At 43.2% G+C, this 15896-nt stretch overlaps 1 protein-coding gene across 1 annotated transcript in view; it reads left to right on the top strand.

The window, feature by feature from the left end:
* The first annotated feature begins 1796 nt into the window (after positions 1 to 1796).
* LOC135516335 (Kv channel-interacting protein 4-like) overlaps positions 1797 to 15896 on the top strand; it is a 233394-nt gene continuing 219294 nt past the window's right edge. Inside the window, exon 1 of the mRNA XM_064940567.1 lies at positions 1797 to 1939. Coding sequence (XP_064796639.1) covers positions 1879 to 1939 — 61 coding nt within the window. The 5' untranslated portion in view covers positions 1797 to 1878. The remainder of the gene's footprint in view (positions 1940 to 15896) is intronic.

Genomic DNA, 15896 nt, shown 5'->3' with positions numbered 1-15896 from the left:
GAGAGTCGGCCCAAGAATTGAACCTTCTGGCGCCCCCATAGAGACTGCCAGAGGCCTGGACAACAGGCCCTCCGGTTTGACACACTGAACTCTATCAGAGAAGTAGTTGGTGAACCAGGCGGGGCAATCATTTGAGAAACCAAGGCTATCGAGTCTGCCAATAAGGATGTGGTGATTGACAGAGTCGAAAGCCTTGGCCAGGTCAATGAATACAACTGCACAGTATTGTTTCTTATCGATGGCAGTTAAGATATCGTTTAGGACCTTGTGCGTGGCTGAGGTGCACCCATGACCAGCTCAGAAACCAAATTGCATAGCGGAGAAGGTGCGGTGGGATTCGAAATGGTCGGTAATCTGTTTGTTGACTTGGCTTTCGAAGACCTTAGAAAGGCAGGGTAGGATAGATTTAGGTCTGTAGCAGTTTGGGTCAAGAGTGTCCCCCCCTGGCCTCCTGGGTGGCGCAGTGGTTAAGGGCGCTGTACTGCAGCGCCAGCTGTGCCATCAGAGATTCTGGGTTCGCACCCAGGCTATGTCGTAACTGGCCGCGACCGGGAGGTCCGTGTGGCGACACACGATTGGCCTAGCATCGTCTGGGTTAGGGAGGGCGTGGCCAGTAGGGATGTCCTTGTCTCATTGCGTACCAGCAACTCCTGTGGCGGGCTGGGTGCAGTGCGCGCTAACCAAGGTTGCCAGTGCATGGTGTTTCCTCCGACACATTGGTGCGGCTGGCTTCCGGGTTGGATGCGCGCTGTGTTAAGAAGCAGTGCGGCTTGGTTGGGTTGTGTATCGGAGGACGTATGACTTTCAACCTTCGTCTCTCCCGAGTATGGGAGTTGTAGCGATGAGACAAGATAGTAGCTACTAAAACAATTGGATACAATGAAATTGGGGAGAAAAAGGGGTAAAATTCACAAAAAATAATAATAAAAAAGTGCCCCCCCTTTGAAGAGTGGGATGACCGCAGCTGCTTTCCAATCTTTGGGAATCTCAGATGACATGAAAGAGGTTGAACATGCTAGTAATAGGCTAGTAATATAAGGAACTTCAAACTATTTATACTTTTGATACTTATGTATATTTTAGCAATTACATTGACTTTTGATACTTGAGTAAAAGTATTTGGTTTTAAATATACTTAAGTGTAATTTGACTGGGTAACTTTCACTTTTAGTCATTTTCTATTAAGCCATCTTTACCTTTACTCAAGTATGACAATTGGGTACTTTTTCCACCACTGACTGACAGTGTGTCAAAAACAGAGAAAATGTATATTCCCAGTGGCACAGTTCTTGGAACCAAGAACTGCAGACCAAGTGTGTGTGTGTTTTGTTTTTGTTTGTTTGTTTGTTATTGCCCCCCAGCATGGCAAATAATTGACTTTGTAACATTATACTCCTGCATTGTGTCAACAGAAGGAAAAAAGTATTTATTGTGAGTCACCTTTTCATATCCTATATAGACTATAGGATATTTGGAATGTACATTGAGAAAAAACGTTACTTTGTTTGATCTTGTTTGGCTATTTTTTTCTACAGAAATGGACTAATACCTATATATGTAGATTCATGAGAAGTCTAATCTTTAAAATATTAAATTCCCTCAATTTGATAACATCATATACAAACAGAACTTAAACAGTCGTTATAATAAGAAGTAATGTCAAACATCCGGTTCCGATTCCAATTTAGAAATGGCCTCATTTGCTTATTGCAGGTGACTGAAGTTTTGATGTGTCGTATGCTCGCCCCCCATTGAGAATGCCATGCGCAAGATTTCTGCAGAATCTGCACAAGCTCGTGGGCAAAGCAGCGTCAACTTTCCAGTGCTCCAAGTCATTTACTCACTGTCGCTCAAACTAAACTAACGACTTTTATAACCATGGATTCAAAGAGAGTGGAAAGCATATCTGCCCGAGTGGATGCTGCTGGACGTTCAACTGGTAGGACAGTATTTGCATGTTTTATTATACAGCCTTTGGGTTGATATGTTGATGCTGATACTAGGCGAAGCATGCCGGCGGAGTTGGCGTGTCAGAGGCGTTGGGTTTACCTCGAAGTGATTTGCATGGAGACGTTTGCTAAATTATAAAATGTTGAATGAGTCATGTTTCTACTTTTGCCTTCTCCGATATTATAGGAACGAAATGTACTGTATTTGATGTACATACTACAGCTACTTAGCACTACCTGTCTTGTATATTTGAACAGCTGTTTTTGAATAGAAACACTTGCGTGAGGTTTCGTTCATTGCGTTCTATATTTGTTTTAATTTATTGTAGCCTAATTAGTCGGAAAATGTTGGGCTATCCTTTTTGTTGTCATGTAGCCTATACTAAAACATTTTTTTAAACCTATTTACTGGCATCTCTAGTCTGGTTTGTGAACATTTAATGGCTTATGATATGAATTATATGCTACATAATACGATTTGAATGTGAAAATTAACATTGGTAACACTGAATTTGGCACAGCATTCGTGCAGTGATCTTTAATGACTATGTCAGATTACTATAAATGCATATTTTGCTGCCACCATAATAAAAAATATTTACCGTAGTCAGGACTACAACTTTGTAGACCGTTTTAGGTCGAGGAATATGTTTTTCATTATATAAAAACGTACACAGTTGAATTGACATTCCCTCCATCAACATTTTTGCTCTTACCTGCTCAACTCCATTACTATACATCTACAAATAAATAACTTAAATATAATGAAACGACACATTTTTATACTGTAGTGTTACCTAGCGCATTCTTAAATCCCGTAAAAAAATCACTAAGATGCGTCCCTGCAACTACTGCATGTGTCCTTTAGTGTCGTGGAGAGACATCAAGGAGAGGTAGAGGTCATGGACAACACAAATACAGTTTGTTCTCGAAGTGAGCAAGTGACCACCTACGTTCCTACCCAGGCTTATTTTCTAATCAGAACTTGGTTGCCTTACAAACTGATAATCACTCTGGCAGCTCATTGCTTCTCTCATAAAGCAATGGAACAGTATTTAACAGATCCTCCACACATTTCAATGTTTGTTTTGGCTGTTTGCATCTTTAATTGGGTCCTAATTATGCCTGCAGACTAGCGTTTGAACCAAAGGATTTCAAGGAATCCAACTGTGAGTGGACAAAGTGTGCTGATCGCAACTTTCTCTAAAGTGGTCTGTGGAGGTAGAAAGTGTTCCTTATGCGATTGTTTTCTCTAGCTCCTTTTCCCCATACATGTATTCCGAGGTAAGATATGAAACTGAGATTTATTCTGACTGGGTAATTCTGTACTTCCTCAACTCTCTACTGACAAGGCAAATTAACAATGCACTCATTTGACGTTGCGGTATTGCGAGAAATGCTCTGGCAAGATTGGCCTAATTGTTTTAATTTGCATATTCAGTGCCTTTAGCTGCTTAGTCATTTCTTGTAAAGGGGTTTTTGAATCATGTGGTGTTAAAGCATACTCCTGTTCAGACTGTCTTTCATATAGAATCTGGCCATTTTGTGGCCAGTTTTAGATTTTGGAGTTGTACAATGGAATTGATTTGCGCATTTAAAACATGTTGACAAACTTTGTTGTGCAATGAGCATCTGTCCAGTCAGTGTTTGTACAGAACACCTTCTTGTGAGAATTATATTCTGTAATCCTATAGTGCTACTAGGTACATGCAGGTTCTCATCAGGACATTAATTAGCTGAATTAGGTGTTAGAGCAGGGCTGGAACAAAAACCTGCAGCCTCATTGGCTCTCTAGTAGGATTGTCCATCCATGATGCAGTATAATGTTATTGCCACCAATCCGTGTGATGTGTAAATAGGCAGGGGTACTCTGCATGTAATCGTATTGCTGACTATGGTTAGCCATGTCATTGCATTGCATCAGCTAACTGATGGCTGGCCAGTAACACACTCACCCTTTCAGTTGTTGATGATTGTTAGCAAACGCAGATCAAGCTTTTCACGTCACTCAAGTGGCAGCACTTGGTTGAAATTACTGGGATTACCCCTTTACTTTTCTTGGAATGGAATGGTCCCTTGTGTAAATAGTTACAACCAGCCACCCGCTTGGGGTACTGTTGGGGCAAAGATGACTGGCATCCCTGCCTCATTCATTCCCCTAGCAGATCACCACTGAACTTTTACAGTGGAGGAAGATACATTCTGGAGGCGTTCGGCTGCTAGTTCTCTGTATTGTTTTCTCTTGCGATGCTATAATTTGCCAGCTACAGTTGAAGTCGGAAGTTTACATACACCTTAGCCAAATACATTTAAACTCAGTTTTTCACAATTCCTGACATTTAATCATAGTAAAAATTCCCTGTCTTAGGCCAGTTAGGACTCAATGTTAGTGGTGGCTGTTTAACAGTCTGATGGCCTTGAGATAGAAGCTGTTTTTCAGTCTCTCGGTCCCAGCTTTGATGCACCTGTACTGACCTCGCCTTCTGGATGATAGCGGGGTGAACAGGCAGTGGCTCGGGTGGTTGATGTCCTTGATGATCTTTATGGCCTTCCTGTAACATCGGGTGGTGTAGGTGTCCTGGAGGGCAGGTAGTTTGCCCCCGGTGATGCGTTGTGCAGACCTCACTACCCTCTGGAGAGCCTTACGGTTGAGGGCGGAGCAGTTGCCGTACCAGGCGGTGATACAGCCCGCCAGGATGCTCTCGATTGTGCATCTGTAGAAGTTTGTGAGTGCTTTTGGTGACAAGCCGAATATCTTCAGCCTCCTGAGGTTGAAGAGGCGCTGCTGCGCCTTCTTCACGATGCTGTCTGTGTGAGTGGACCAATTCAGTTTGTCTGTGATGTGTATGCCGAGGAACTTAAAACTTGCTACCCTCTCCACTACTGTTCCATCGATGTGGATAGGGGGGTGTTCCCTCTGCTGTTTCCTGAAGTCCACAATCAGGTTATTTTCCTGACACCACACTCCGAGGGCCCTCACCTCCTCCCTGTAGGCCGTCTCGTCGTTGTTGGTAATCAAGCCTACCACTGTTGTGTTGTCCGCAAACTTGATGATTGAGTTGGAGGCATGCGTGGCCACGCAGTCGTGGGTGAACAGGGAGTACAGGAGAGGGCTCAGAACGCACCCTTGTGGGGCCCCAGTGTTAAGGATCAGCGGGGAGGAGATGTTGTTACCTACCCTCACCACCTGGGGGCGGCCCGTCAGGAAGTCCAGTACCCAGTTGCACAGGGCGGGGTCGAGACCCAGGGTCTCGAGCTTGATGACGAGCTTGGAGACGAGCTTGGAGGGTACTATGGTGTTGAATGCCGAGCTGTAGTCGATGAACAGCATTCTCACATAGGTATTCCTCTTGTCCAGATGGGTTAGGGCAGTGTGCAGTGTGGTTGAGATTGCATCGTCTGTGGACCTATTTGGGCGGTAAGCAAATTGGAGTGGGTCTAGGGTGTCAGGTAGGGTGGAGGTGATATGGTCCTTGACTAGTCTCTCAAAGCACTTCATGATGACGGAAGTGAGTGCTACGGGGCGGTAGTCGTTTAGCTCAGTTACCTTAGCTTTCTTGGGAACAGGAACAATGGTGGCCCTCTTGAAGCATGTGGGAACAGCAGACTGGTATAGGGATTGATTGAATATGTCCGTAAACACACCGGCCAGCTGGTCTGCGCATGCTCTGAGGGCGCGGCTGGGGATGCCGTCTGGGCCTGCAGCCTTGCGAAGGTTAACACGTTTAAATGTCTTACTCACCTCGGCTGCAGTGAAGGAGAGACCGCATGTTTTTGTTACAGGCCGTGTCAGTGGCACTGTATTGTCCTCAAAGCGGGCAAAAAAGTTATTTAGTTATTTAGGAGCAAGACATCCTGGTCCGTGATGGTGCTGGATTTCTTCCTGTAGTCCGTGATTGACTGTAGACCCTGCCACATGCCTCTTGTGTCTGAGCCGTTGAATTGAGATTCTACTTTGTCTCTACTGACGCTTAGCTTGTTTGATAGCCTTGCGGAGGGAATAGCTGCACTGTTTGTATTCGGTCATGTTACCAGACACCTTGCCCTGATTGAAAGCAGTGGTTCGCGCTTTCAGTTTCACGCGAATGCTGCCATCAATCCACGGTTTCTGGTTAGGGAATGTTTTAATCGTTGCTATGGGAACGACATCTTCACCGCACGTTCTAATGAACTCGCACACCGAATCAGCGTATTTGTCAATGTTGTTATCTGACGCAATACGAAACATGTCCCAGTCCACGTGATGGAAGCAGTCTTGGAGTGTGGAGTCAGCTTGGTCGGACCAGCGTTGGACAGACCTCAGCTTGGGAGCCTCTAGTTTTAGTTTCTGTCTGTAGGCAGGGATCAGCAAAATGGAGTCGTGGTCAGCTTTTCCGAAAGGGGGGCGGGGCAGGGCCTTATATGCGTCGCAGAGGTTAGAGTAACAATGATCCAAGGTTTTTCCACCCCTGGTTGCGCAATCGATATGCTGATAAAATTTAGGGAGTCTTGTTTTCAGATTAGCCTTGTTAAAATCCCCAGCTACAATGAATGCAGCCTCCGGATAAATGGTTTCCAGTTTGCAAAGAGTTAAATAAAGTTTGTTCTCATATGTATACGTGTATACTGTACTCTATATCATCTACTGCATCTTTATGTAATACATGTATCACTAGCCACTTTGTTTACATACTCATCTCATATGTATATACTGTACTCGAAACCATCTACTGTATCTTGCCTATGCCGCTCTGTACCATCACTCATTCATATATCTTTATGTACATATTCTTTATCCCCCTACACTTGTGTGTATAAGACCGTAGTTTTGGAATTGTTAGTTAGATTACTTGTTGGTTATTACTGCATTGTCGGAACTAGAAGCACAAGCATTTCGCTACACTTGCATTAACATCTGCTAACCATGTGTATGTGACAAAGAAAATTTGATTTGAATTTACAAGGGTAACTATTTACATATTTTCTATTTACAATAGATAATCATTTCTATTTACAACCCTCAGTCCTCTACACAATATTGTGCTGCTGGTGCCATGGCCCATAGCAGTCTCTTTCTGCTGTGAAGCAAAGGCTTACTCAACACGTGGTGCAGGTGATGGGGCATTTCCTGTGACAAAGGGCACAACGACGTCTCCCTACTGTGCCCCTTTTGCCCTGAGGCACATTCATGCCTGCAAAGATTAATCTGGGCAGGTGAACACCACTGGTTGGAGCAGAAGGGACAGAGGTAGAGGGGACAGAAGGTGCTACAGTGGACTTGCTGTAGCTAGCAAGCTCATGGATGAGCAGCTCCCTGGAGGCTAGCTGTGAGATGGGGGGCTGTCCACAGCTCTTAGCCATTTCCTTCTGTAGGATGATGGCATTCACCACAGCAATGTCAATGAAATTATAGAAAAATGTCTTGTACCATTTCATGGTCTTGTGGAGAACATTGTAGTATCCTATCGGCGCATCTGAGAGGTCCACACCTCCCATGCTCTTGTTGTAGTCCTTCACAGCAGCTGGAATGGGGAATTTTTTGTGGTCCATGCCTCGGCACCGTCCTTCACACGACTAACGACGTGATCTATTCTGAAGGACTTGTGGATACTGGAGCACATGACCACCTCTCTGGTATCCATCCACTTCACAAAGAGCAGGCCATCTTCACGGATCCATCTCATGGTACCCCGCTCAGCCCGCTTAGGCATGTCATTCACCTTTGTCTTTGGAAAGCCCACTCTGTTGGTCCAAATGTAGAAGTTGTCCACTAACAGTTTGTAGCCCTTCCCCAGCAGTTGAAAATCCAATAACTAATATATTACAAATAAATTAAGAATTTAAAAAATGATCTCAAATGAATAATATTTGATATTATTAATTTCAAACAATGACATTAGCATTAGAATTTACCAATCCAGTTTGGCATCCTCGCCATGCAGAAACATGTCTTCCGCTTGGGAGTCAAAACTAGCTTCGCTGAAAGATTCATCTTCCTGAAGCAACTCGGTCTCGCTGTGTCTATTTCCTCTATAATTTGGGTTAAATCTGTATACCTAGACTTTGTTTTAGCTTTTCCTGATTTATTCGCCATATTTTAAATATATGAACTTGTTGAAAATGCTATTAAATATGTCCTGCTATGCGTAACACCAGTGGCTCCCTCAAGTAGGATTTGCAATGGCGAATTAACCTCTTTTACGCCAGAGTTTACGACAAAGGCTGGTCTTCAAACGTATAACCATTACATATTGCCATTTACCTCAGCTCAATGGCTATCTTCCAAGCTAAATTTCAAGATGATCAGTGGTCATTGGGCCAAAATACAGTCAATCAACGATAGACCGGTCTTACCATTGGTGCGCAATGATGTCATTGATTGGTGTCTTCAAATCGGTTTGTTTTGGTCAATACGTCCTGGGAAAAGAACCGTCAAGTATGGTTGTGTTAGTAACAACCAGAGGATTGCAATGAAACCAACCTTGACTGGATAAACGTTTGTTTAGTGTGTGTAATTACCACAAACTCATCGTCCAAAGTTGAATGAGACGGAAATCATGGCGCAAGCGGTTTACAAATGTTTCGTGTTAGGCTATAAAAATGGATGTTATCAAACAAAACGAACATTCACTGTGTAGTCAGGACACTTGGCATTGACACCAGAGGAAGATCTTCAATGGTAAGCAATTTATTTTATCGTTATTTCTAACTTTCATGACGCTAATGCTTGGTTGGAAAATGCTAGTAATACTTATAGCATGTTTGCTTTCGTAGTAACGGCTTTTTGAAATCTGACACAGCGGCTGGATTAATAAGACGTATCTTACATCATTTAAAAGATGAACATGTATTTACAAGAATGTTAGCTCTCTGCAGTTTCACCGGAGGGTGGCCTGGTGGGACGTTAGGGTCTCACTTACCCTAGAGAGGTTAAAAAGACTAGCTAGTTACTTACTAGGCTGACTTCATGATCAGATTTAGAAAAATGTCACCCCCCCCCACACACACACACACACACACAAAAAAACAGGTTCTCTTTGCTTAGGAGCCAGCTTTTGTTTTTCCCGTTGGGTTGTCATGTCGGGAAGCATCTGCTAGGATGACCGCCTGCCGTCTGACTCAGGCCAGAGAGCAAGAAAGAGAGGGAGGGAGAGATTGAGAGAGGCAGATAAGGAGGGAGAGAGGCAGATAAGGAGGGAGAGAGGCAGATAAGGAGGGAGAGAGGCAGATAAGGAGGGAGAGAGGCAGATAAGGAGGGAGAGAGGCAGATGAGGAGGGAGAGAGGCAGATGAGGAGGGAGAGAGGCAGATGAGGAGGGAGAGAGGCAGATGAGGAGGGAGAGAGGCAGATGAGGGAGAGATGAGGAGGCAGATGAGGAGGCAGATGAGGAGGGAGAGAGGCAGATGAGGAGGGAGAGAGGCAGATGAGGAGGGAGAGAGGCAGATGAGGAGGGAGAGATTGAGAGTGGCAGATGGGGAGGGAGTGAGAGGGGAACTGGTGGAGTTTATATGCGGTTGTGGCAGAAATAAACAGCGCAGGGAAGAGTGAACAGAAGGAGTGAGTTTATGATTGCTGGAGGCCAAAAGGAGAATGGACTGCCTTTCATGTTTAGATAATCAACTCCTAGGCTTGTTTACGCCACAAATTTCACTCTGTTTGACTTCCTTGGATGGGCATGCCAAACAGGCGGTGCCACTGAGGGACAAAATGCCAGTCTCCTTCACTCTAGTGCATTCTATTCATTTAGCAGACACTCTTATCCAGAGCAACTTACCGGAGCAATTAGGGTTAAGTGCCTTGCTCAAGGGCACATCAACAGATGTTTCACCAAGTCAGCTCCTGGGTTCGAACCTGCAACCTTTCAGTTACTGACCCATTGCACTTAATCACTAGGCTACCTGCCGCTCATTCTCTTAGTATCAGAGAATGTAGCCTTATATGTACAGAGTTGAACTATAGAAGTCTGTCTGCCCATATCCTGATAAGTACCAAAATGTCACGCTACATCTATAACCATCAGCCTCCCCAAGTCAGCGATAGATGTTATAATGTGAAACGCTCATCGTCCCTGCGCTCTTCATTTATGTCCGGTCTGAAAGCTATGGAAGAAGAACATTTCATGAGGCCACGGTTCAAGTTTTGATATATGATGTAGGAGGTGGAGCATGACACGCAATGAAGTAAAGTCATCTATGTGCAGTAGAATGGCCTGTCTAATTGGAGTTTTTATGTTCTGAGTGCTGTGATTGGACAGATGGATAGAGAGGCTTATTGTCATCTGTCCTCACCTTTGATAAACGGTGCATCGTCATTTACACTGAACAAAAATATAAATGCAACATGCAACAATTTCAATGATTTTACTGAGTTTCAGTTTAACGAAATAAGCCAATTTAAATAAATTCATGAATCTATTTATTTCACATGATTGGGAGTACAGATATGCATCTGCTCACAGATACCTTTTGTGCACAACATTTAGAAAGAAATAAGCTTTTTGTGCGTATGGAACATTTCTGGGCTCTTTTATTTCAGCTCATGAAACATGGGACCAACACATTACATGTTGGGTTTATATTTTTGTAGATTGATTTTCTACATTGACACACTCCTTGTTTGTCATTAGCCTTCCGCTAACCCGTTTTCTGGAAGCATATTTCCGTTTGGAACATACTGTATTTGATATCGTGAACTAACCATTTGAACAGTCATTCTCATTGGTTAAGGGAAAAGGAACACCATCACACTACCATGCACAATAGGAATCAGTTTAACCCTGGAAAAGTTTCACTACCTTAAAATCCACTAAAATCAATCATAGGTTTTGGTCGAACTTGTTAAGATTTCACATTTTTTGCGCAAATGGATTCGGTCCCAACATGACTGTGCAAGTGGTCAAGATTTGATATTTCTCATTTGACCAATAATTGTTTTCATTGTTTTTGGGTGCACTGCAAATGACACCTCGTTTACCAGACTGTTGAAGTAGAGGAACGTTTGGCATGTCAATTGGTGGTCATGATTTATACCCACAGTCCAATAAAGCTCCCTATTAAAGGAGTCTGCCAACTCTATCATTGTCTTATATCATTTCTTATTTCATTACTCAGCATAAGCTACACATTTCATAGACAAGAAATGCAGACATTATTTTCAGTCTGTGGTTGTTGTCGTGTCAGATTTTGTATTTAGCATCCAATGTTGTCGTACCAGGGCTGTTAAATGTTGGTCTTGGAGGGCAGAAACTCTTCTGGTTTTCATCCTCTCCCTCTTCTAAGAGATTAATTTAGCATCATACAATTAACTACCAGGTATAAACAAAAAACAGTAGGGATTCAACCCTCCAGGACTGGAATACAACCACCAAACGTTTTCCTTGTGTTGCTCGTACTACGTACTACTTAAGCTGAGATTCAATTGGGTCCGTGCTATCCGGGATCCTTGGGACGCCCCTATCCTAAAACCTAACCTTAACCTTAACCTAACCTTAACCATAAGCCAACCATAACCCTTAACTATTTTACAGTTCAACTTCAATGGAATAGGGACGTCCTGTGGATCCCTGATGGCACGGACCCAAATGCAGGGAAAAAGTTGTATTCGTTGTTATTAAAAGTATGAATTTCAGCACCCAGCGGATGGACCACAGTTGCTCAGAGGACAAACAGGTACAGGTAAGCGTTTTCAAGTTTGACAAGAATGGACTGATGGTGACTCACTGTTGTTGCTAGAAAATACTGTGACTAGTTATCAAAATTAAACTCTGCCTCGGTATAAGAGAACTGAGTTGAGCATTCCTCAGCTACCCTGTACCTTGTCTGAGCATAGGGTGAGTTTATAAATTCACTCTGGACGCTCTACTCTGAAATGTGAACGCTCTGGTTCGAGCATCTAGAGCGCTTGATAATGACGAATTTGCGAACGATCAAACGGTTCACAGAAAAGGCATGACTGCTTTCTTTTGGGTAGTAAACAATGTTTAATCTATTTTTGAGAGCAGGATGTCATTGATGATACCATAGATGGTGTGCTCCGTGTCATGCTACACGGTGAACAGGAAGACAAGCAACAACCGTGTTCCAGTAGTTGTTTCATCATGGCCATCTTCTCTGTGTGCCGTGTCTGTGCTTCCAATGCCCTTTTTTTCAGCTGCTTGCTGTGGTGTACCAACCTCCACCCTGTAACCTTTAAACCATGCTGGCTCAACAATCAGGTTCATTGTTAGCTAGCTAACTTGGGCTATAACTAGCAATACAAATGGCTCTGCGATTAGAATACTATTACTCCGCAGATCATACACGTAACGTTAACTACCGAGATAGCCAGCTAGCTAACAGTTGACTTTCTGACTAAATTAGAAACGGGTAATATCTGAAAATGTAGCTAGCTAGACTATCTTACCCGTATACATGGATGGACGCTTCCCCCTTCTGTCATGGGTGCCATGGTTGCCCATAGTTTGAAGATGTAATCCAGAGACGGGTGTTTTATACAACAGTCTTCTGTGTGTTATTTGCAATCAAACTGCAGAATGTTCTCCATCTCCTTAGCTATCATACTCTAATTCCACTGATTTCAAAACTCGGCCTTCTAGAAAGTGGAGATTCACACTTATGCAATTTTACTATGTGATACCTTTTCAAAAAAGCAGCGTTAGAAAGGATTACCTACACATACTGACCAGCTCTTATTATAGACAGAAGTGTGCTACATTGTGTGCCCCTCTTTAGTGTGCTAGAAGTGTGCCACTCTTTATCTCAGCCAATCATGGCTAGCTGGAAGGTTGCTGTTTTTTTTCGTGGCTAAACCAACTAGGCTTGTAATTTTAACAATTGTATTCGTATTTACAGATGGCATACAAGCTTGTTATTAAGGCACATGAAAGTTCACATGGTCCAGAAGACATTTCTGGCAAAAAAATGCATTTGGATTTAAAAAAAATGTTCAAATGGCTCTCCTGTGAAGTAGGGATGTGCGACGTAGACCTAGTTTCCCAAAACGAGTCACAGTTGGGTAAGAGACATTTGTTTGCAAATGTATCAAACATGTTTTCAGACTCTTTACTCAGTACTTTGTTGAAGCAGCTTTGATGCTACAAGCTTGGTACACCTTTATTTGGGGAGTTTCTCCTATTATTCTCTGCAGATCCTCTCAAGCTCTGTCAGGTTGGATGGAGAGCATTGCTGCACAGTTTTTTTTCTTCAGTTCTCTCTAGAGATGTTTGATCAGGTTCAAGTCCGGGCTCTGGTTGGGCCACTCATGGACATTGAGACTCGTCCTGAAGTCACTCCTGCGTTGTCTTTGCTGTGTGCTTAAGGTTGTTGTCCTGTTGGAAGGTGAACCTTCGAACCAGTCTGAACGCTCTGAAGCAGGTTATCTCTGTACTTTGCTCCATTCATCTTTCCCTCGATGCTGACTAGTCTTCCAGCCTCTGCCACTGAAAAATATTCCCACACCTTTCACCGTAGGGATGGTGCCAGCTTTCCTCCAGATGTGACGTTTTGCCATTTAGGCCAAAGAGTTCAATCTTGGTTTCATCAGACCAGAGAATCTTGTTCCTCATGGTCGGAGAGTCCTTTAGGTGCCTTTTGGGAATCTCCAAGCAGGCTGTCATGTGCCTTTTACTGAGGAGTGGCTTCCGTCGGAATGGTGGAGTGCTGCAGAGATGGTTGTTCCTCTGGAAGGTTCTCCCATCTCCACAGAGGTGCTCTGGAGTTCTGTCAGGGTGACCATCAGGTTCTTGGTCACCTCCCTAAAAAAATAGTTGTATCAATTTTAAAATAAGTCTGTAAAGTAACAAAATGTGGAAAAAGGGAAGGGGTCTGAATACTTTCCAAATGCACTATATATACTTAGTGTGTCATGCCCTCATCAGTATGCAACCAATGCAACCACTTTACATTGCCCCTATTCTTAGACTAAAGGCTACGTGGCCATAGGGGATTTAGACTTAAAGCCACATTACATCCATCTTTATATATTTTCACAGCATTGTGATTCAATCGGTTTAGTGAATGTGGAAGCAGCACCCTTATACTTTATGATTTATGATTTAGACATAATGCATATGGATTTTTAGCAAGGATCCACAATGCTGATTGCAAAATCTGTCATAAAACAAATGGTTACGGCTCCATTTATTTAAAGACCGTGAGATTTACAACAGCTATCCTGTCGTGGGGCCAAACAACATAGAGCTGTCACGTGCTGCATTCATTCATTCGTGATGTACAGTCGCGTGAAAAAGTAAGTACACTCCCTGGAAAGTTGCCTTTAATTTTAATATTTGGACAGATGGAAATGTAATCTTCACTTCAACACTATTGACAACACTGGAAGATTATACTTTGCAATTATTGAATCATCAAAAATGAACAAATGCAATTCCATGGTGCGTAAAAAATAAGTACATCTCTAGTGTCAATAGATGGTGTTGCCCCCTTTGGCTGAAATAACGGCAATGGTTCATTTTTGCCAAACATGGCATCTGGCATTGCGGCCAAACGACTCCACCTTTGACTGTCCAGAGCACATTGTTCCAGTAGTTTTGGTCTTTACCCAGCTGTTGTCTGGCAAACGTCAGTCTTGTCTTGATATTATTTTTGAGAGCAGTCTTCTTCCTTCCTGACCTCCCATGTAGGCCATGTTTGTGCAGTCTCTTTCTGACAGTTGACTCATGCACTTTGACATTGATTGTGGCAAGAGAGGCCTGTAAGATCACTTGATGTTTCCCTGGGGTTCTTAGAGACTTCTTTCGGTCAGCTCTTGGACTGAATTTGGTGGGACTTCTCCATTTGTAGATGAGCCGTCAGACAGTGGGATGATGTACTTTGATTTGCTTGTATCCCCTCCCAGACTCATGGGCATCAATAGTCTTTCTTCCGAGGGCCTTGGGTGGGTCTTTTGATCTTGGCATGATGTTCCACACACCCATATGATTTTTCTAATCATTTGCACCTGTTTTGGTGCACCTGATTCTAATTTTAGCCATTTTATGTGATGGTAAAGGTAGGAGTGTACTAACTTTTTCCGCATAAGGAAAATACATTTTTGTTTATTTTAATTGCATAACATATTCAAAGTAGATTTTGTTGTTGTTGTCAAATCTGGTTACCTTTCTAAATGAATGTGGTGAGAATTTAGCTCAAATATCCATGTGTCCAAATGTGTACAGAAAATTAACTTTCCAGCGGGTGTACTTTTTCACATGACTGGACATTTGTCGCCGTCTGTGTAAATTCTGACCCCAACTAGCCGTTGGCTAGTGAGCTGAGAAAAGGGACCCCCTGAGAAAGTAGTTGTGACCTGTACGATGTACAGTACTTTGTCTAATTTGTCTTGTGCTCTATTGCCACAATGATACACAGCTCTTCACGGACAGAGGCCTAATCACCAGGTGGCTTATACAGTGTCTTTGGAACACGCTGACCAGCAAAAGAGCCACTTGTTAGCAGATAGCAGGCACCGCTCGGCTGAATAATTTATGCAGACATTCCGACACATTGACTCAGAACACGGCCTGAGGAGGGAGAAGAGTGGGAGAAGGTTCCTGTGTGTCGTGACTCATGTTCAGTCAAGTGGCTTTCTACTCAGGCTGTAGTGCCATGCTCCATTTAACAGGTGAAAAGGCTGCTCTGGGGAGAGAGGGGAAACCATGCAACAATGGACTACACCGCTCTCACTATTCATTACAGTTATGCTGAGTTGGCTCTTCCCTGGAGTATTGACAATTCCCATTAAAAAGTGCTGAACTCTCATTTGGGAAATAATTACCATTAGTGCATAATTAATACTGTAGTATGAAAATAAATGGTAATTGTATTACACTAGAATACAGCAGCCCTTTCAGGTTATTTTAGTCTTTGCATGCTTATTGTAGATTAGTTTGTAGGGTGAGGTTGTGGATCCTGGCTTCCACTAACATGCACAGCCTGGTTGAATATGGATGTGATCCTTTTATTTTTCACT

Source organism: Oncorhynchus masou, chromosome 27 (genome assembly GCF_036934945.1).
Source record: "Oncorhynchus masou masou isolate Uvic2021 chromosome 27, UVic_Omas_1.1, whole genome shotgun sequence".
Taxonomy (NCBI): domain Eukaryota; kingdom Metazoa; phylum Chordata; class Actinopteri; order Salmoniformes; family Salmonidae; genus Oncorhynchus; species Oncorhynchus masou.
The sequence above is the reverse complement of the archived record's forward strand: the minus strand, read 5'-3'. Positions and strand labels throughout refer to the sequence as shown.